Raw genomic sequence first — 16506 nt, forward strand, 5'->3', positions numbered from 1 at the left:
TATCAATTTACTTAAAATGGGCCATGATATGACAATTTAATGGAGCCAGGTTCTGCAGATCTTGTTCACTTCATTAAGGAGTTAGAGATTAACATTAAATCTATTTTGGGATATAAATGATCAAGAAGTGAATAAAATGTATAATCTCATTCCTGTGTGTACCGTCCTCTAATAATTTGGGAGACGGAACTGGTAAAATAGAAAGGTTAATACTGCACCTGCTTCCTTAGCTATTGTTCATTAATCAGATTCCCCTGGTGAGCTCTCTGTATAAAAATGGAGTGCTTCAAAGTGTGATTTCTCCTTTTCGAAATAGTTATTATTGGGAGAGAAATCCTTTGAAGAGTTGTCATTGTTATTACTGTTAAGTTATTGCGGGCATCCTGTGAGCTTTTTGTTCTTAGTAACCTCACAGCGATATGGTTTAGTAACAGTAAATGTCTTCATCCTTCAGTTGACACAGAAACTGAAGATGTATATGTTTAGCAAATGGCCAGTCGTCGTCTTTTGCTTCAGCTGAGACCATAAATAGCTGCTGATTGTTATCACTTTTCACAGTTTCTGAGAAGGAGTTCCTTGAAACAAAATAATACAACTGGAGCTGGTTTTGCTTTTGATTTCACTTTGGGTTGTGCCTTTTTTTTTTTTTTTTAAACTTCTGCCAGTGTTTTTCTGTATAATTACACTGTTTAGTCCTTTGACATCCAGAGATGCTACTTTCAAGTGAAAAGCCATAGATAATAAATGCTTAGCTTATCAGAGAACTTGAAAGCAAAGTAGTTATTTCTTCATTTGATAGCATGAACCTTTCTGTGGCAGACAGCTTATTTTTAATTTTAAACCTTACCTATACAGCTGAATCTGTCAATTTCTATTGATAATGTCATCAGTTCTTGTCCTGTAGTAATTTTCTTATGTTCCTTTCAGTCTCCTTCTCCTTTCCTATATTCCCTCCAGTTTAAATGAAAGACTAAAATCATGTAAGTAGCATAAATCTGTCCCCGAAGAACTCTGCTCTGCTGAAAGCACAGGTCCTTTCTTCTCGTGATGATCCCTGGCAGTATGCTTCTTCCAATTCTCAGGAGGTCTCCCTCCACCTGGAGGCTTCTGATCAAGAGGACTTAGCTACAGCCTTTTCATGGCTTACCGTGTTTCAGTTTTCTCTGTTCTTTTTTGTTCACTTTTACTATCTTTTTTTCCTCTTTTTTGGTAGTAACGCCTTTTTTTTTTTTTTTTTTTTTTAAAGAATTCTTGCTAAATAAACCAAACTCTGAACTGTTTCTTCAAAACATCAGTCTGTTACTGTCCAACTTCCAATTCTTCATAACTCATGATAATTCTCTTTGTCTTCAGGTTACTCTGCTGACGTCTTAGTCTCCTTGTTCAGCTCCTGTCTTTTCCTGCCCCCATCCCTGTGGGTTTATCATCTGCTTAGCTACCCCTCCTTTGGGATGTTTCCATGTATTATGGAAATGACAGATTTACTGTGAGAGGCTGGATGTTCTTATGTTTCCTTTATTGAAGTTTACTTCTTCTAAACCTACCAATACACGGGAACTAGATGACTGAGTTTAAGTGTCCTCATTTAAATTAGACATGGCTTCTGCTGAATGTCACTATAATTTCCCCCATTCTTTTTTCTTTGTTAGAAACATTTTTTTCTTCCAGTGGAACAACTGGAATTTGGTTTTTTGAATTTCATCTGTAGATTGTTCCTTGCTTTCTTCATAATTACATCTTTCTGTTGATGGTGATGAAGCACCATAATTAGGTTCAAGAGTCCCTTTTGAGGTCAAGCACAGGGAATGCTGTGCTGGGTGCTCTGACCAGTTTCATCTTAACCTGACAGGCTCAGATTTAACAACCGTACGATCAAGATTTCACATATCAGAGCAGGCTTCCTCCTTCGATGTTTTCAGGTGGTTCTTACTTCCACATTGATTCTTCTCGCGTGATTCTCCATATCAGTTATCTGAAGCTTCGTTTCTCTCTTTCTCCCTGCCTTTCTCCTTCTCTCCTCTCCGCATCTTTTTCCTTTCCAGCACACCTCTGTGGCTGTGCAGCTCCATCCCATTTCACCACATGCACGCTCTCTCTTTCTCTCCCTCCTCCCTCTCATTCCTCTGGATCTTCCAGATGAGTAGCTTTCTTGGCAGATTCATGGATGTCAAATAATTTATTGTGGCTTTAAACTCAGAGATCAATTGCCTCATGTCTACCTTGGTACTATGTTGATTTTATCCATCTTTGGCATCCCTGCCTGTTGTGGAGTCAAAGGCTTTCTTATCCTGCATGCCTGAAGTGGTCACCTTAGAGATTTAAAACTTTTTTTTTTTTTTTTTTTTTTTTTCCAGCACCGTGCAGCCATATTCTCTGCAATGGTCTGCTTAGTTTCTTGGGAGGGGATTAGTAGGCATGAGGAGTAGGGAGCAAGGGGGTCATGAGGTTGACTTTCCATGGCTTCAGGCAGCAATTTCACACTACCCCCTCAGCCACGTGGATTCCTAACCTCCATGTGTGTGCGTGCGTGTGGGTTGTGGCACTGCCCTTTGGCTGTATAGTTCATCTTGTAGCTTTTATTAATTCAGTGAAATCCTTGAGAAACTGTTGTTCTTTGTAGTAGTCTGATGAACACGTGGCTTAGGTGCTTGTTGTTTTAGTCGCTTAATCTACCAATAATTATTGAAAAGCCGTGTTGGAAAATTGGTGGTCCTTATGTAATGAATAGTGAGCATATAGGACATGCCATTTTATGCCACCTTGGGATAGCTAATATTGAAAGTGTATAGAAACACATACTTACAGACAAAAGGCATTTGCAGAAGACTACATGTCCATTTTATTGGAGTTTTCAAAAGGTTGTTTGGGTTTTTTTTTTAATGCATATGGATGCCTTTTTCTACCTAAAGAGAAATTTTCACTTTTTACATGATAAACAGCAGTGGAAATGTCCTCAGAAGTTCACACTCAGCCCCACAGGAGGCAAAGATCTGCTGTTTGCTGGGAACTATCTGATGTTATCTACTTGCCTTCGTTCCCCGGGCATGATTTTTTTTTTTGCTTGTTACCTGGAGCTGCAGAGCCCTGGATCTTGGATTTTGTGCATTCTGGTCCATCCTCTCCCAAGGTCAGAAGGAGGATGTTGTCCAGCTGTCCTCCTGTCGTTGCCAGCTCTGCTGAAGGCAGAGTAAAATGCATAAACCCTCACTTCTAACATTCAGCTATGCCATTGACTGTATCTGTCTGTACGATACTCTCTGCTCACCTGTGGAGTCCCCTGACTTTCCTCTGGCATCAGGAAAAGCGTGACATATTGATTTTTTTCATAGTCTGAGACTCAACGCTCCCAGGCCCCAGAGTAGCCACGAGACCTCATCACACAGAGCTTGAGAAAGGAAAGCCTTATGTATTTAGCCTTCTCTTCGCTCACACAGACACACGCGTAAGCCAGGAACATAGTAAATTGTTCAAAACGCTGATTTTGCAAAGGAGAGGGAAATTATTTTACTGATTTAATATTCACGATATGCTCATATATTACAGCAGTGGGTTTATAAATACATAGATGTATTGCTGGCTGGTAGGAGGCTTTGTAGAGGAAACCATTCTCTTCCCTGTGCCGTGGTCTGACATTGGCATGCACGCAGAGATCTAGCCCGGCACATGTTGCAACGATGCCTGCGGAAAAATTTGCTGTAATTAGTTAAAAATAATAAAGTACAACAATGCATTTTATTTTAATCTGTCTTTAAAACTGAAATACTCAGGTAATTAACAGTCGTGTAGGTTTACTTTATAAATCTGTAAATGTTTTACCAGAATACTTGGACTCTCGGGACAACTGGGGCAGTTGTAAATGACCTGGCATAGTAAAAACTCTTCTCTCTTCATGGTATATGTATAGGTTTCTTGTATTCTTCCTTATCATGTGAGGTTGCCTTTTTTAATTCATTCCCTTTGTATCTCACACAGCTGCCTAACTCCTTGCAGGCACACAAGCTCTCAGCCCTCCCCCAGACATCTGTTCTGTTTCTCAGTACCAGGTGCCAGAGTTTGAGCTTGTTGGGAGGTGGGGCAAAGACAAAATCCTTAAAAAAATTAGATGGCAGTGATATTTTTAACAGTATTTGTGGTGGAATTTCATTTTTAACTTCTGTTTTTAAAAAGAACCCAAAAGGCTTTAGCTAAAAAACACAGATTTTTTTTTTTTTTTTTTTTTCCAGGTTTTCTCTGGAAATGGTCAGGCTTGGGTGGCGGTGGGTTTGTTTTCTGAGAAAAGGCTTTCCTCCCAAATTTTTCGCAAAGTGAGCATACTGCTGTAACATCACAGCAGTAAAAGGCCATAGCAACTGTAAGCCTGTATCTAGTCTGAGATTATTTTTCCCACTTGGGAATATATTTCATTAGAAACATAGCTGTACCTTCATCGCTAAATTTTGGTCCACAGAAGGTCTGAAATACCTTGCTTCTACTTGAAACACAGCCATTATGTGAAATCTTCCAAGCATACCCTAAGATACCATGAGTTTCTAGAGATCTCAGATGGCCAGTACTCCTCCCATAAAGTCCAGAATGCTGCAATGTATTCTACTGTTCATGTACCAAAGTACTCCTGTTTGGCGTTTTGGTTTGGGTTTGGGGGTTTTTTTGACAGAGCCTTGGGACATTTTCCCCTCACCCTCTTGCACACATGGCGCATCAGAGACATGGCCAGGCTGCTTCTGTTTTCTGCCTTCTCACCCAGGCACCTTGCTTCTCTTCTGCTTTTCTCCATCTGGATAGGTGGTATGGAATGTAAGTGATAAGCCTAGAAACGTGGAATAAATGGGATTTATTTTAGTGGCTGTGGTCTGCGTGGTAGAGCGTATGGTATGAAATACACTGAGTCCATGCTGGGTTAGGGAAAATCAACCTTGGCAATGGAGCAGGTAGGCAGGAGTTGCTCTGTGGTAGCAACTAATGAATTTGCCTTTAGGAAGGAGGAGTTTAAGTTGTTCTCTCTCCCTCTTTCTTTTCACCTCTCTTCAAGCATGTCTGCCTCTTATTCTTGCAGTCACTGAAGGCACAGAAGCTCTCTGTGGCCCTAAGTACTCCTGCAGAGACTTGAGAGAAAACTCGGCATCTTCCAGTGTACTTCCCAGCAGCAAAAATATCAGGAGTGGCTTGGCCACTCGCAGGCTCAGGCTGAAGCGAGAACCATCAGCCATCAGAGGAGTGACTGTCTGGGATGGTCTTCAGATAACGCACAGAGGGCAAAATGTGTAACAAGGGGAAATGACAGTCGGCAGATTTAAGCCAGATAAAGTGGAGCACTTTTTCCCACACTAATAATTAATCTGTGAGGCCAGAACTTTCAGAGACCAGATGTATGGATTCAAGAAGGGATTAGACAAATTCATGCTCAACTAAGATGGGCTTTACCTTGGTCTAGTATGTCAGTGCTTAGTGGCTCTTAAGATGGATTTTAATCAATGGATGAAACAGTCTGCATGATACTACCTCTGGTGTTTTTAGGGGAATGATCTCATAGGTCCCTCCAGTAATTTGGTCCCATGCCTGAGCAGTTTCTACAAGGGGACAATAGCCTGTCACCCCGGTGAGACACCGCTGTATGCTCCGAGCCACAAAATGGTTGTCCCTAAGGTGCTCATTAGCCAGTGCCCAAGCCAGACAAATTTTTGGGAAGCTCCAAGGTGCAAAGCTAATAGGGTTGTCAATAATAAGGGATGGTTACTGAGAGGCGTGATGTCTGTTTAAGGGTTTTGTGCTCTATAAGATAGGCCTGAAAAGGACAAAAGCGAATAAGGAGTCTCTAAGCCTTTTCTACTGTGGAATTTGCCTGCCCTTGGTACTATTCCTTCCTGCCCCCATTTTTGTTTGTACTGATAAATGTTCTTGCATGAGTAATCTCATAACGCATCTTGTTTATCCCTTCAAAGCCAGTCCTTGCAGCTTTCATTAGCATTTTAGGATATTTAGGACTTGGTAAATGACTGAAGATCTGCAATTTGTCATTAGGAATTAAGAAAAGTCTTTCTTCTACTTAGGACCAAAGCTCAGCTTTGGTCTTTGAGGGTCTGAGCCACCTCTGGGCCTGGTAGACAAAAACAAAGTCAGACAGTGCCCAGATTTACAGCAGCAAGTGGCTCTTAGTTACTCAGATGTCTTTGATAATGTGTCATCCACTGTTGCTGGCAGGGATCAGTGTTTAGGCTCAGAATTAGTTTCTCTCTAGCTGGAGAGAAAACAAAAATATCTTGTCTGCAAGAGCAGAAAGAGGTAGTAACAGGGAGAGAAATGAAAACAGCACCAGGCATGTGTAAAAATGCATATATATATATATATGGTTAACAAAGAGAAAATGCTGTTCAGAAGAAAACGCTGTATTTCACTCTGTTGTGCTCTGTACGTTCAGCTTCAAAATACAGGAAGTTTAAGAGAATTTTTAAGGTTTCAAAGGGGAGTTTATCTTGTAATTGGTGAAGGGCTAAAGAGTTGGTCAGGGAGGGATAATAATCAAAGGAGCCTTTTCAGCACTAAACTGTAGTCCAGAAAATCAAAGGGAGGAATGTTAATTGGTTTGTACAACATGATATTCTCAGTTCAGAGTAGCTTCAGCCGCTCAATGGTACTTTTTCTTTTTCTCTCCCTTTCTTTGTAGGTTGATTAAGTGAATAGAAAAAAAAAGAAGAAAAAACGAAGCTGCTTCCAAGTATTGAAGATACAAGGCCAGGATGAACACAAAGGACACAAAAGTGACTGAAGGAGGTCTCAATGTCACGCTTACCATACGCCTTCTCATGCATGGCAAGGTGAGGCATTTACTGTTGCCACAGCAGTTGCCTGTGTATTGAGCGAGTGTGTGCAGTTACCGTCAGAACCTCACAGTGCCATTAACAGAGGGTCTGCTCCTCCTCCTCCCACTTGAGTCAAAACCACCATTGCCATCACCAAAAAATCACCCGCTGCCTTCCAAGGCATCACACTTAAGTTTGCACTGCAACCCGAGTTCATTGGAACAAACCCTGCGGTAAAAAAACCTGTTTTGAGCAGATCCGACGGCAAAAAAAGAGTTCTTTCATTGATAGTTAGCCAAATGTGGCAAACCCTTGCATAAGGCTGACCTGCATACGGTTTGCCTTTCTCATCATTTGCTGGATTTTGCAGGGTTTTTTTAAGATACCAGAACATTGACTTGTGTGAAATAACTGACACAGAATTACTGTCTGTTTCTGTTGAACGCAAACGGGATAGTTCTTCATTATTCCGATGTAACATCTTATTAGAGCGAACTGATATACCAAGCATTCATTCAGGTCCCCTGCGGGTTTGTTTTGGAAGGTTGACTGTCATTTCGGTTCTGTCCAGCGCAGCACTTAAGCATGCAGATAAGTGTGAAATCTGTGCCATGGACAAAGTGCCAATTCAGTATTGTCAGACTTAACAGTCTGATAGCCGTTTATTTCACATTGCCAGATCACAAAATGGGCTTTTAATTAAAAAACACAATTCATAGGTTCGTTTGTATTATTTGCATCAGGCAACAGCAGGCATTTTTAGGCTTAATGAATGAATGTTATATAAAGGAGGTGGTTTTGGCCCTTTCTTAACAAGGAACAGTGAAAATATATATATATATGTATCTCATTCTGGAGATCAAATTTGTATATATAAATCTAAAAAGTATTTTTACTCCTAGAATTTAATTTAATAACTAAAAATACATTTACATTTTAAAACAGTGCATGCTTTCAACCAATGTCGTGAACACACATACGATATACCCATAGCAAAAATAGGAGACTAAGGTATCTCCTTTTGTATTTTACTTATGGAGCTGCTAAGAAGTATGAGGGGGTACATTTTAAGTTTGCAAATGAAGAAAGTCAGAAATTAGGTTATGTCAGATCAAATTATGTATTTTCTCAGAAATAATCTGTTTTGTTTGATTTTTTTTTTTTTTTTCCCCCTGAAATATTCAGCTTCAGGCAGGCATCTGGTGTGTAAAATCTGCATCTTAAATAGGGATCTGTCAAACAAATTTAATAACAGTCTCTCTTACCAAACCCACCTAAAATCTGTATGCATGTCTACACTCAAAATTAGGTCTTAAGGGTTGATTCTACCAGGTTCTGATCCCAATCCAGAAAAATGTTTGAACACATCCTTATCCTGGCAGGTACACGTAGCCCTACTGGTTTCAGTCAAATTCCCATGTGCTTAGGCGTGCTTTTTTTCAGCCTCTGTCAGACACATCTGCTTCTTTCAGAATCATGCTTTTAAAGCAAAAATCAAATATCTGTCATTTTCAGGACATTTTAGTTAAACTGCGGACTAGGGGGTTTTTTTGAAACAAAAAATTTTTTTGAAATCAGAAATGAAATTAGAAAAAGCTACTTTTCTGTGTTAAACAACAATGGTTGGGTATGCAACCACTTTTAAAAATAACAGATGTTATGTGTCCAATCTTCAATGCATATGTAGCCCCAAGTGTCTAAATTAAACCCATAAAAGCTATGAAGTTCAAATTTTAAGCGGGAGTATACCATGCATCCTCAGTTAACAAGGCACAATGGGTATACTGTTAACTCTACTATGCTCTAATCACGTATCCTATTGTGCCTAAGTATTGCAAAGAGTACGTTAAATCGGAATTTATTTTGGTGATAGAAGTCAGACCCTTATGGTTTCTTTGATGTCATTTCTGTGATTTAGAAATGATAATACGGAAGAATGAAGGATGTCTGAGTCAATATGAACTCAGTGTGAGAAGGTCACTCTGAAAGCTGTATGTGCCTCTGAAAAAGAAGAAGAAACATTTTTCTAGGCTCTTCCTTAAGATTTGTTGTGGTAATGACATCGGTGGAAATTGCTGATCTTTAATTAGTATTTCTAGACAAAACAATTAACTGAAGCAGAGCTGGAGCTGTAAATAACTGGTCATAACTTGAAAGAGGGGAATTACAAGGTGATTTTTAAAAATAACAGTAGCAAACTGGATTCAGTTAGATAATTTTAAAGTAAGATTATTTTAAAGTTAGTTATTTATTAGTGTGTTTCATGGAAATATGAGGGTCTATCGCCACTGACCTTAACTCTGTCTCTAAACCTTTATTACCAGTGTACCTTTGCATAGAGAAGGTCTATGTGCTTTGTGATATTTGTATTTGTTTTGATTGAAAGTCCATAACTTGTGCTACTGTGCTTAGTTATCTCGGCTGTAAATCCTGCAGACTTAGGGAATTTTTGGCATGTATTTTTCTTGTGATTTGTATAGGGGCTTTAAGTCAAGGATGGACATCTTAATTAGGCAATTAAGCTAAATTCTATACCTGCAGACAGAAAAATTGGGATTTGTATGAACGGACAGACCTCTGCAAGAGGGTGGGGAACAAAAAAGCATCTTTAACGACAAACAAAACAAGTGGCAAAAAATCAAAGGCAACGTTAGTGTCTGGTGAAAGGAAAAGAGATGGGAACAGTCCCGAGCTGCAGAGCAACCCGGGATCAGTGCTTCCCTGCAGGTGGGACACCTCCCTTCAGCACCTTTGCTTTATCGTGCGTTGGGGAAAGAAGCGGCCGTAGGTCCAGCTGAGCTCCGGCAGGGCTTTGTGCAGCATCCTACGGAAGAGGCTGGGATGGCCGCTTGGAGGACCAGCTCAGCCGCTCGTCCGCAGAGTAGCAAGATTTGGGAGCAGCTGGCTGGCAACGAGGGAAGGCACAGCCTTGATTTTCTCAGGGCAGAAAATGGGATCTTAAGGGAAGGCACCAGGGTTTTTTTCACCTGTGGAAGCAGCAAAAAAAGCTCGTGCAGGCCCAGCAAAAAGCTAACCACTGCGAGGTGTAAAAGGTTAACCTCGGGGTAAATGTTTCCAGGGCCTGATATGAAAGGTGTCCTCCTGAGCCAGGACTTCAGAGAGTGTGTGATGGTGTAAGATGAAAAGCTTAATTTTCATTTTACGCCGTGTTACATCAGTAAAAAGGTTACGATATGATAGTGTGACGGCCCTGAAGAGAAACCAGGAGCAACACAGAACATTTGTCGTACTTTCCTGCCATGAATTAGAGGGCAGGTGTTAGGGAGTACGCAACAAGGGCAGGCAGTGCTCAGGTGTTCTTCACATCCACAGAGAAGCAACTGTCTCTGCAGGGAATTTTAACAGCAAAATTAGGAAAAATTTGTTACGTGGATGTGTGAGGAGGGAAGGAGGCAGCCCGGGAATGCCGCGCCATCCCTTACTGGAGGCTTTTAAGGGCAAGTTAGACAAAAACGAATACACCCTGTAAAGCTGCCATGGCACTGCAGCCTCTGCTGCTCGGGACCTTTCTGACCGAGTTACCTGAATGCTGCTCCGGAGAGGGCAGGAACGGAAGAGCCTTTTGAAGCATGTCCAGGAGTTGGGTATATAGGGTATATTAAATAATGCAGAGATGCATTTTCATCTTTTATTAATGAGAAAGATGCACCACATTCAGGAATAAAACTGTTTCATGCATTTCAGTAGAGAAAAACAGGGAATATGGACTGGGGCTGTTTCCATTGCCCTACTTCCGTATTTTCCATCTAATTCATGCTGTTTCTTGAAGTAAAATAAGTAAAATCACTGTGTAGGGCAGACAAGTGAATGGGTACAGATATTTTAGTACCTTTGCTTTAAAAGTATAATTTCTGGGCAGGATTAGAATATTGCAGGGATTGCAAGATTTCTGCTTCCAGCAAAGGCAAAAGTGGCAGCATTTACCCAGATCAGATCAACATTTTTGAAGGGCTTAAGGAACACAAATTGAGTGTATGTGCATTCATGGGCAAACAGTCCCCAGCTGTCAGATCTCTCTGTAAGGAGAGGCAGAGCTCAGGCTCCAAGAGAAATGTGCCTTTCACTTTTTCTTCCTTTTTTAATTTTTATAAAAATCGAACTTCTTTTGGCTACCTGCATGTTAAAGGGTCTTTGATGGAGCTCGATGTTTCTTATAATTATTTGCTCACCGTGTGTTGAATTTTTTATTCCCATGGCTTGTGGCTGTTTTTTTTTTTTTTCTTGCTTACTGCCACAGGTAATGAGGTTGGAAGATTGTAGAAAATTGTAGCCTTGCCCACAGGTGTCTGCCAACATACCTTAGTAATTGACATCTACAGTGCTCTTCTTCTAGTTTTGGTCAGTTCATACCCAGAAAGAAATAACTCTTGAAAAAGCACCTACTTTGACTATACTGGATAACGATTACATGATTTTGGACTGGTTTGGATTTGTATACAGCCAGTGGTAATAGGCTGATTAAGACCCTAAAGACTCACCATTAAAGGTTCATTTTGGATGTGGATGGTAAAGAGACTGTGCTGGTAGAAAGATGTTACATTTCAGGAAAGCAGCTTAATGGAGATTTAAAAGTTGGGTCTATGAGGTGGAACAGGAGAAAATGTTCAAATGTGCCAGCATGGAAAGGGCAGCAGAGTCACGAATCCACTTTGGTCTCCATCTCGTAGTGGTGGCACAGGAGTTTCTGTTTCCTCCCTCCAGTACAAACCTGCAGAAGTAAAAATGCAGCATTTCCAAAGACACTGTGTGAAGGTGTGCGTCAGTGAAACCATACTGGGTGCAGTGAAGTCTGCAAGAAACCAGTGTAGACTATATTAATACATTGAGTCTGAGGAATCTTTTAGAGAAAGGGGAAGGAGTTCAGAAATAGGAAACAAAATGGATTAATAAAGTCAGATGGTTAGGAAGAAGGAGGAAATCATTTACAGGTAGGACGAAGGAGGGAAGGGAAAACTGGCAGGGAAGTAGGACTCTTGCCAAATACTGAGAGGTGTAAATTGGAGAGTTGAGGCAATTAACTGGAGAAGGTAATTTAGAAGATACATGTGCAGTGAGAGAAGGAAATCTGGAAAGCATAAAAGGCTGAAAGGCATCAGATGCGGCAGTGCCTAGAGAGTGGCACATTTGGGATACGCTGAGTTGGAGAGGAAAGCTATTGCAGCAAAAGCATATGCAATTTTGGATGTATAGCATTGGTGCATCGTGGGGCAAAGAGAGGGTAATTACCTTACTGTTCTTCTGGCAAAATCACACCTGCGGTTCTGTGCTCAGCAGCAGGTGCCACGTGTGTGAGTGATGTTGAAGACGGAGCAGAGAGGGAATTTGCAGAAAAATAACAAAATTTTAGGAGGCTGAGGAGACTGTGTCTAGCTTTCTTCAGACATTCTCATAAATACCTGGAGAGAATAAATACGAGTGTAATGGGGTGTCGTTATTTTGACTGATACAAGTGCTTGTGGCTGGAAATAATGGGATAAAATATATTTTTGAAAAGAAATCCTAATAAGGGAATCCCAAGAGAAATTCCTGGCATTGAGACTTTTATGAGGTTCTAGAAGTCTCCTAAGCAGATTTTAAACATGTCTGGGGAAGAGCAGCACAGGTATTATGTAGAATGTATAATCTGCATTGATGGAGGAAAGATACGATGACTGAGTGGAGCTTTTCCTTCCCTGATACCATTTGCTCGATGATGTGTTTCTCATAGTTTCAGCAGTAGTGAATTAGAAAAATATACCTTCAGTCAAATGTTCAGGTTTGGACAAAACCCTGCAAGTGCCTTGATTTTTAGGTGCTAAACTTCCAGTACTTAAAGCTTAATTTTAGTTGCCCTGAGGAACTCTATCTCCCAATGGTTTCAGCAGGATCAGTGGGTGCCCTGTGGCACTGGAAGGACTGGTTACGGCGGACTTACATCCAGCTTCAGTGGTCACTTTCAGACATGTTGGTGATTATTTTATGATGCTATATATAGAATTTTTTGCAAGAAAGAAAATTCAGACTTATTAAGGTGATTGCTCACACTTAACAGCTCAAATATAGACAGAATAAAATCATGGAGAAAACTGCCTTTTCCATCAGTATAGATAATACAGTTTTAGCATCAGGGATTTCTTTTAGTGACCACTTTTTTTGTGTCTGCTTAATAGCCCCCTGAAAGACTGTAAAGCAAGCATAGAAATAATTTTTCCCCATCTTGAAGGTAATGCCCTTCTCCTTCCCCATTTTTTTCTTTTATTTTTTACTTATTAAAATACAGAATACAACAAAGTAGCTTTAAGAATCACCTTGTCAGTAATTTAATCCAAGCAGTAAAATGCCAACCAAGCCAATGTTTGTTCTGTTCTTTCTAGTTTCCACGAACACTGTCAGGGTATTATGAGGATTGACTGTCCTGCCTATTGCTATTACAGTTCTTGTTTTGTTTGTTTGCATTACGGTGGTACCTAAGAGCTCTAGTTATGGAACAATACTCTGTGTGCAAATACACAATACAAGATGGATATCCTTTAGTGTGTTTGTAGTAACAGCTGAGAGTTTCTCACTAGCCTAAAAAATCAACAGAAAGGACAAAGGTCTTTGCCCCCAGCCCCTGGGCACTCTGTGTCCCCCAAAACGATCTCCATAGCCAAATTTCCCAACTCGTGTCAAACAGAATCTCCTTATCGGTCCACAGCTGTAATGAACTGAGATTGCAGAAGGCACATGCTGTGCTTCAGCATCACAGGCAGAGGGACAAGCAAAGGAACAGAACTGGGTTTTGGGTTGTTTTTTTGGGGGGGGGGAAGGCTGGGAGGTTTGGTGTGAAACCGAATGTAAATTGGTTACCCATCTGCTATCAAAAGGCAAATGAGACATGCCCATTGGCACAACTGCCCCAAAAATGGTCGGTGGACCTGTGGAAGATTCATAACTCTGGCACCTCCATCAGAAAGAACATAATTTGAAGGTGTCCTCATACACTACCACATTTGTTAGCATGAGATCTGTCTCAGTAAGGGCTTGGACTGCAGTGCCTTGCTAAATTAGGGCTGTTATCATCAGACGGTGACTACTGAAGCACCACCTAGGAACATGAGATGAGATCTCCCATGTCAGTGAGGCTAATCCCACATAATCCCAGAACACAAATCAGACTCTCAGTTTATCCGAGGCAGCCATTTGTTCCCTGAGGTAGACGCGTTACATCGTGTTTCCCAAACCTGACTTTTCTTCCAGTCTTTGAAAAATGCTGGTGCCCCACGTGCTCCATGCAAACACATTGTTCGGAACATCTTCATGGAACGTGTTCCTGGGGTCTTCCATGCAAGCGTATTCATGAGTTTATACAAGTATTGGCAGCTCTATCCTCAGAACAAGGCAAAGAGAGAGAGTTGGGTTATGTTATGCCTCTTTATGGATGAGGTAACGACAACCGGTGCTGGTCTAGAAAACTTTATCAGCACAGATGTTGTTTGCTGTTGCCAGGATCCCTCCTTGTCTTGTGATGCATGTGCTTCCCCACCATGGAAGGCTGTATTTCTCTCCTTTCAATGCTTTTCTAGCAAGGTTTTTTGCTTGTAGAGTCCTACTGGTTCTACCTTATTCTTGCTCATAGAAAGCAGGTAAGCGTATGCAATCAAAGCATTGCCTGAATGAATTGCAGGCTTTAGGATGTGGCCTGTGCTTTGTCAGATGCTTTGGGGTGAAATACAATATTCCTATATTCTTTCTTAAATGTGTTTTCCTTCTAGACGTGGCTTTATCTCAGGGCTCCTGTGAGGTTAGTGTTCCATTCGCCCTGTAGTGCCCCACACTATAGAAGCTGCATGCCCCACAGTAATAGGGCAAGGCCTGTGCTTTTCTATGGACCCGGAATAGCTACCTGTTTTGTTTTGCTTTCCTGGGACACAGTAATTATATAACTAGCCTCACGCTTAGAAAAATGATGGAATTTCACGCATTATGTTTACAGATCAAAGGTTAATCTTTAAACCAATGTTTGTTACCATTTGTTAAGCCTCTTGTTTTCTTAACATGACTAATTTCTTTCTCCTGTTATTCAAAAGGCACACCAGATAATTGATTAGGAAATAGCTTTCTCTTACAGCCTGTTTTATGTCTTTGTGTAGTCATTCGCACCATCAAGAGCCCTGGGAAAGCCTTAGCTTGCAGACTTCTCTGCTGCCACCTTTTGTTGTGTTGGTGCTGCCTTGCCCTCACCATAGATGACGATGCAAAACCTGCAAAAATAGCTTTCTGCTCTTTGATGGGCCCACCGCTCCCCAAGTGTTCGTTAAGAGCAAAACTCATCCCATTCATGCGAATATAATGTGCAAATAATATTATATGTTGCATTTCAGCATGAAAGAAAGCATCCCCTGGTTTTACCATTGCTTTTCCTCAAGTTATCTGCGATGAAATGGGTGGTTGGCTAGCAATATACTTTATTGATACCGAGCAGTCTTCCAATGTTTCTTGGTGAGGTTCACCTTTTGTCGTTTTATCTGTTTTATTAGAAATGGCGTACTAAAGAAAATCATAGTCATAAATGAACTCAACCCGCCCTGTCCTGCTTGAGATAATGTCACCTGGAGATATGCCCTTTGGAAGTCATTACCTGGGCTGGGTACTCAGCATAATCTGAAACTCAGGCCTCTTTGATGAATCGCAGCTTAGGCACCCCAAATTGCTGTAATTTCTTTATGCACAAATATATAAATGTGCGTGTGTGTGTATGCATGTATATCAGTGCATGTAGGCACGCACACATTTGCAGCTTTTCGGAGACATCCTATTCATCCAGCACGGTTGCTGTGCCATATCTGCTTCTGACAGGTGGCTGTTTATATGTTGAAGCCAAGGAGCTTGGGTAGTACTTTCAGCTCTGGCATCAGTCCGCTGGGTTGCCTTGGACCTGTCTTTTTCCCTCTGAGCTTTAGTTCCCCCATTTAGAACGTCTTTTTTTCTTGTGCCCTGCTTTTCGATCAGCTGTTGAAATGTGATTATATGAAACCCAGTACTTGTTATCATATAACTTATTTTCCCACTGTGTTTATGCGTAGGCGGTTAGTCAATAAATCAGTCTGAAATTGATCATAAATACTTACCTTTAGCTTATATTCCTGAGCACTGGAAAACAGCAAATAGTTCAAGAGTTATTAGTATATTCTAGTAGGCAATTATTTGCTAGGACAGCTAAATCAGACTCCTGTCTGACCTGCACTGAGGCTGAATTTGACATCAACTGCAGGATTCCTCTCACCAAACATCAGGAATGTTAGTGTCAGTCTAGGCTGCTTCTACTGCAGATGGAGAAAGACGAAACCCTCGGGAGTACGCTTCTTCCCTCCTCTTAGGAACAAAACATCCTCCGTTCTCTCTCTCCCTGGACTGCAGAGGAGGCTGTGTGCCTGGCTTACGCTAGATTCCGAACTTCTAATGAACTGATGTAGGTGACAGACATCCCATCCCTTCAGTCTTACACAGTTAACTACAGCACAGTTTGGTGTCTGGCAGATCTAGAAACATTTTCTGAAGAAGATAAAGCCCTCAAAGTAACCTTGGCTAGGATATTGGTAAAACTTGAGTGTCATAAAAATGATGTTAGGTATCTCACTGAGCACAAAATGTAATTTAGGGTGATATAAGAATCTATATGAAACAAATATTGGACTGTATAAAGAAACATTAAAGTTTGATGCATTGG

The 16506-nt window shown here is 40.9% G+C and overlaps 1 protein-coding gene across 6 annotated transcripts in view; it reads left to right on the forward strand.

The window, feature by feature from the left end:
* LOC128142387 (poly(rC)-binding protein 3-like) overlaps window positions 1-16506 on the forward strand; it is a 148395-nt gene that overhangs the window by 78244 nt on the left and 53645 nt on the right. For all 6 annotated transcript variants that reach the window (XM_052788448.1, XM_052788443.1, XM_052788445.1 and 3 more), the window contains exon 2: window positions 6662-6812. In XM_052788448.1, coding sequence (XP_052644408.1) covers window positions 6735-6812 — 78 coding nt within the window. In that variant the 5' untranslated portion in view covers window positions 6662-6734. The remainder of the gene's footprint in view (window positions 1-6661; window positions 6813-16506) is intronic.

Source organism: Harpia harpyja, chromosome 5, assembly GCF_026419915.1.
Source record: "Harpia harpyja isolate bHarHar1 chromosome 5, bHarHar1 primary haplotype, whole genome shotgun sequence".
In the NCBI taxonomy this organism is placed as follows: Eukaryota; Metazoa; Chordata; class Aves; order Accipitriformes; family Accipitridae; genus Harpia; species Harpia harpyja.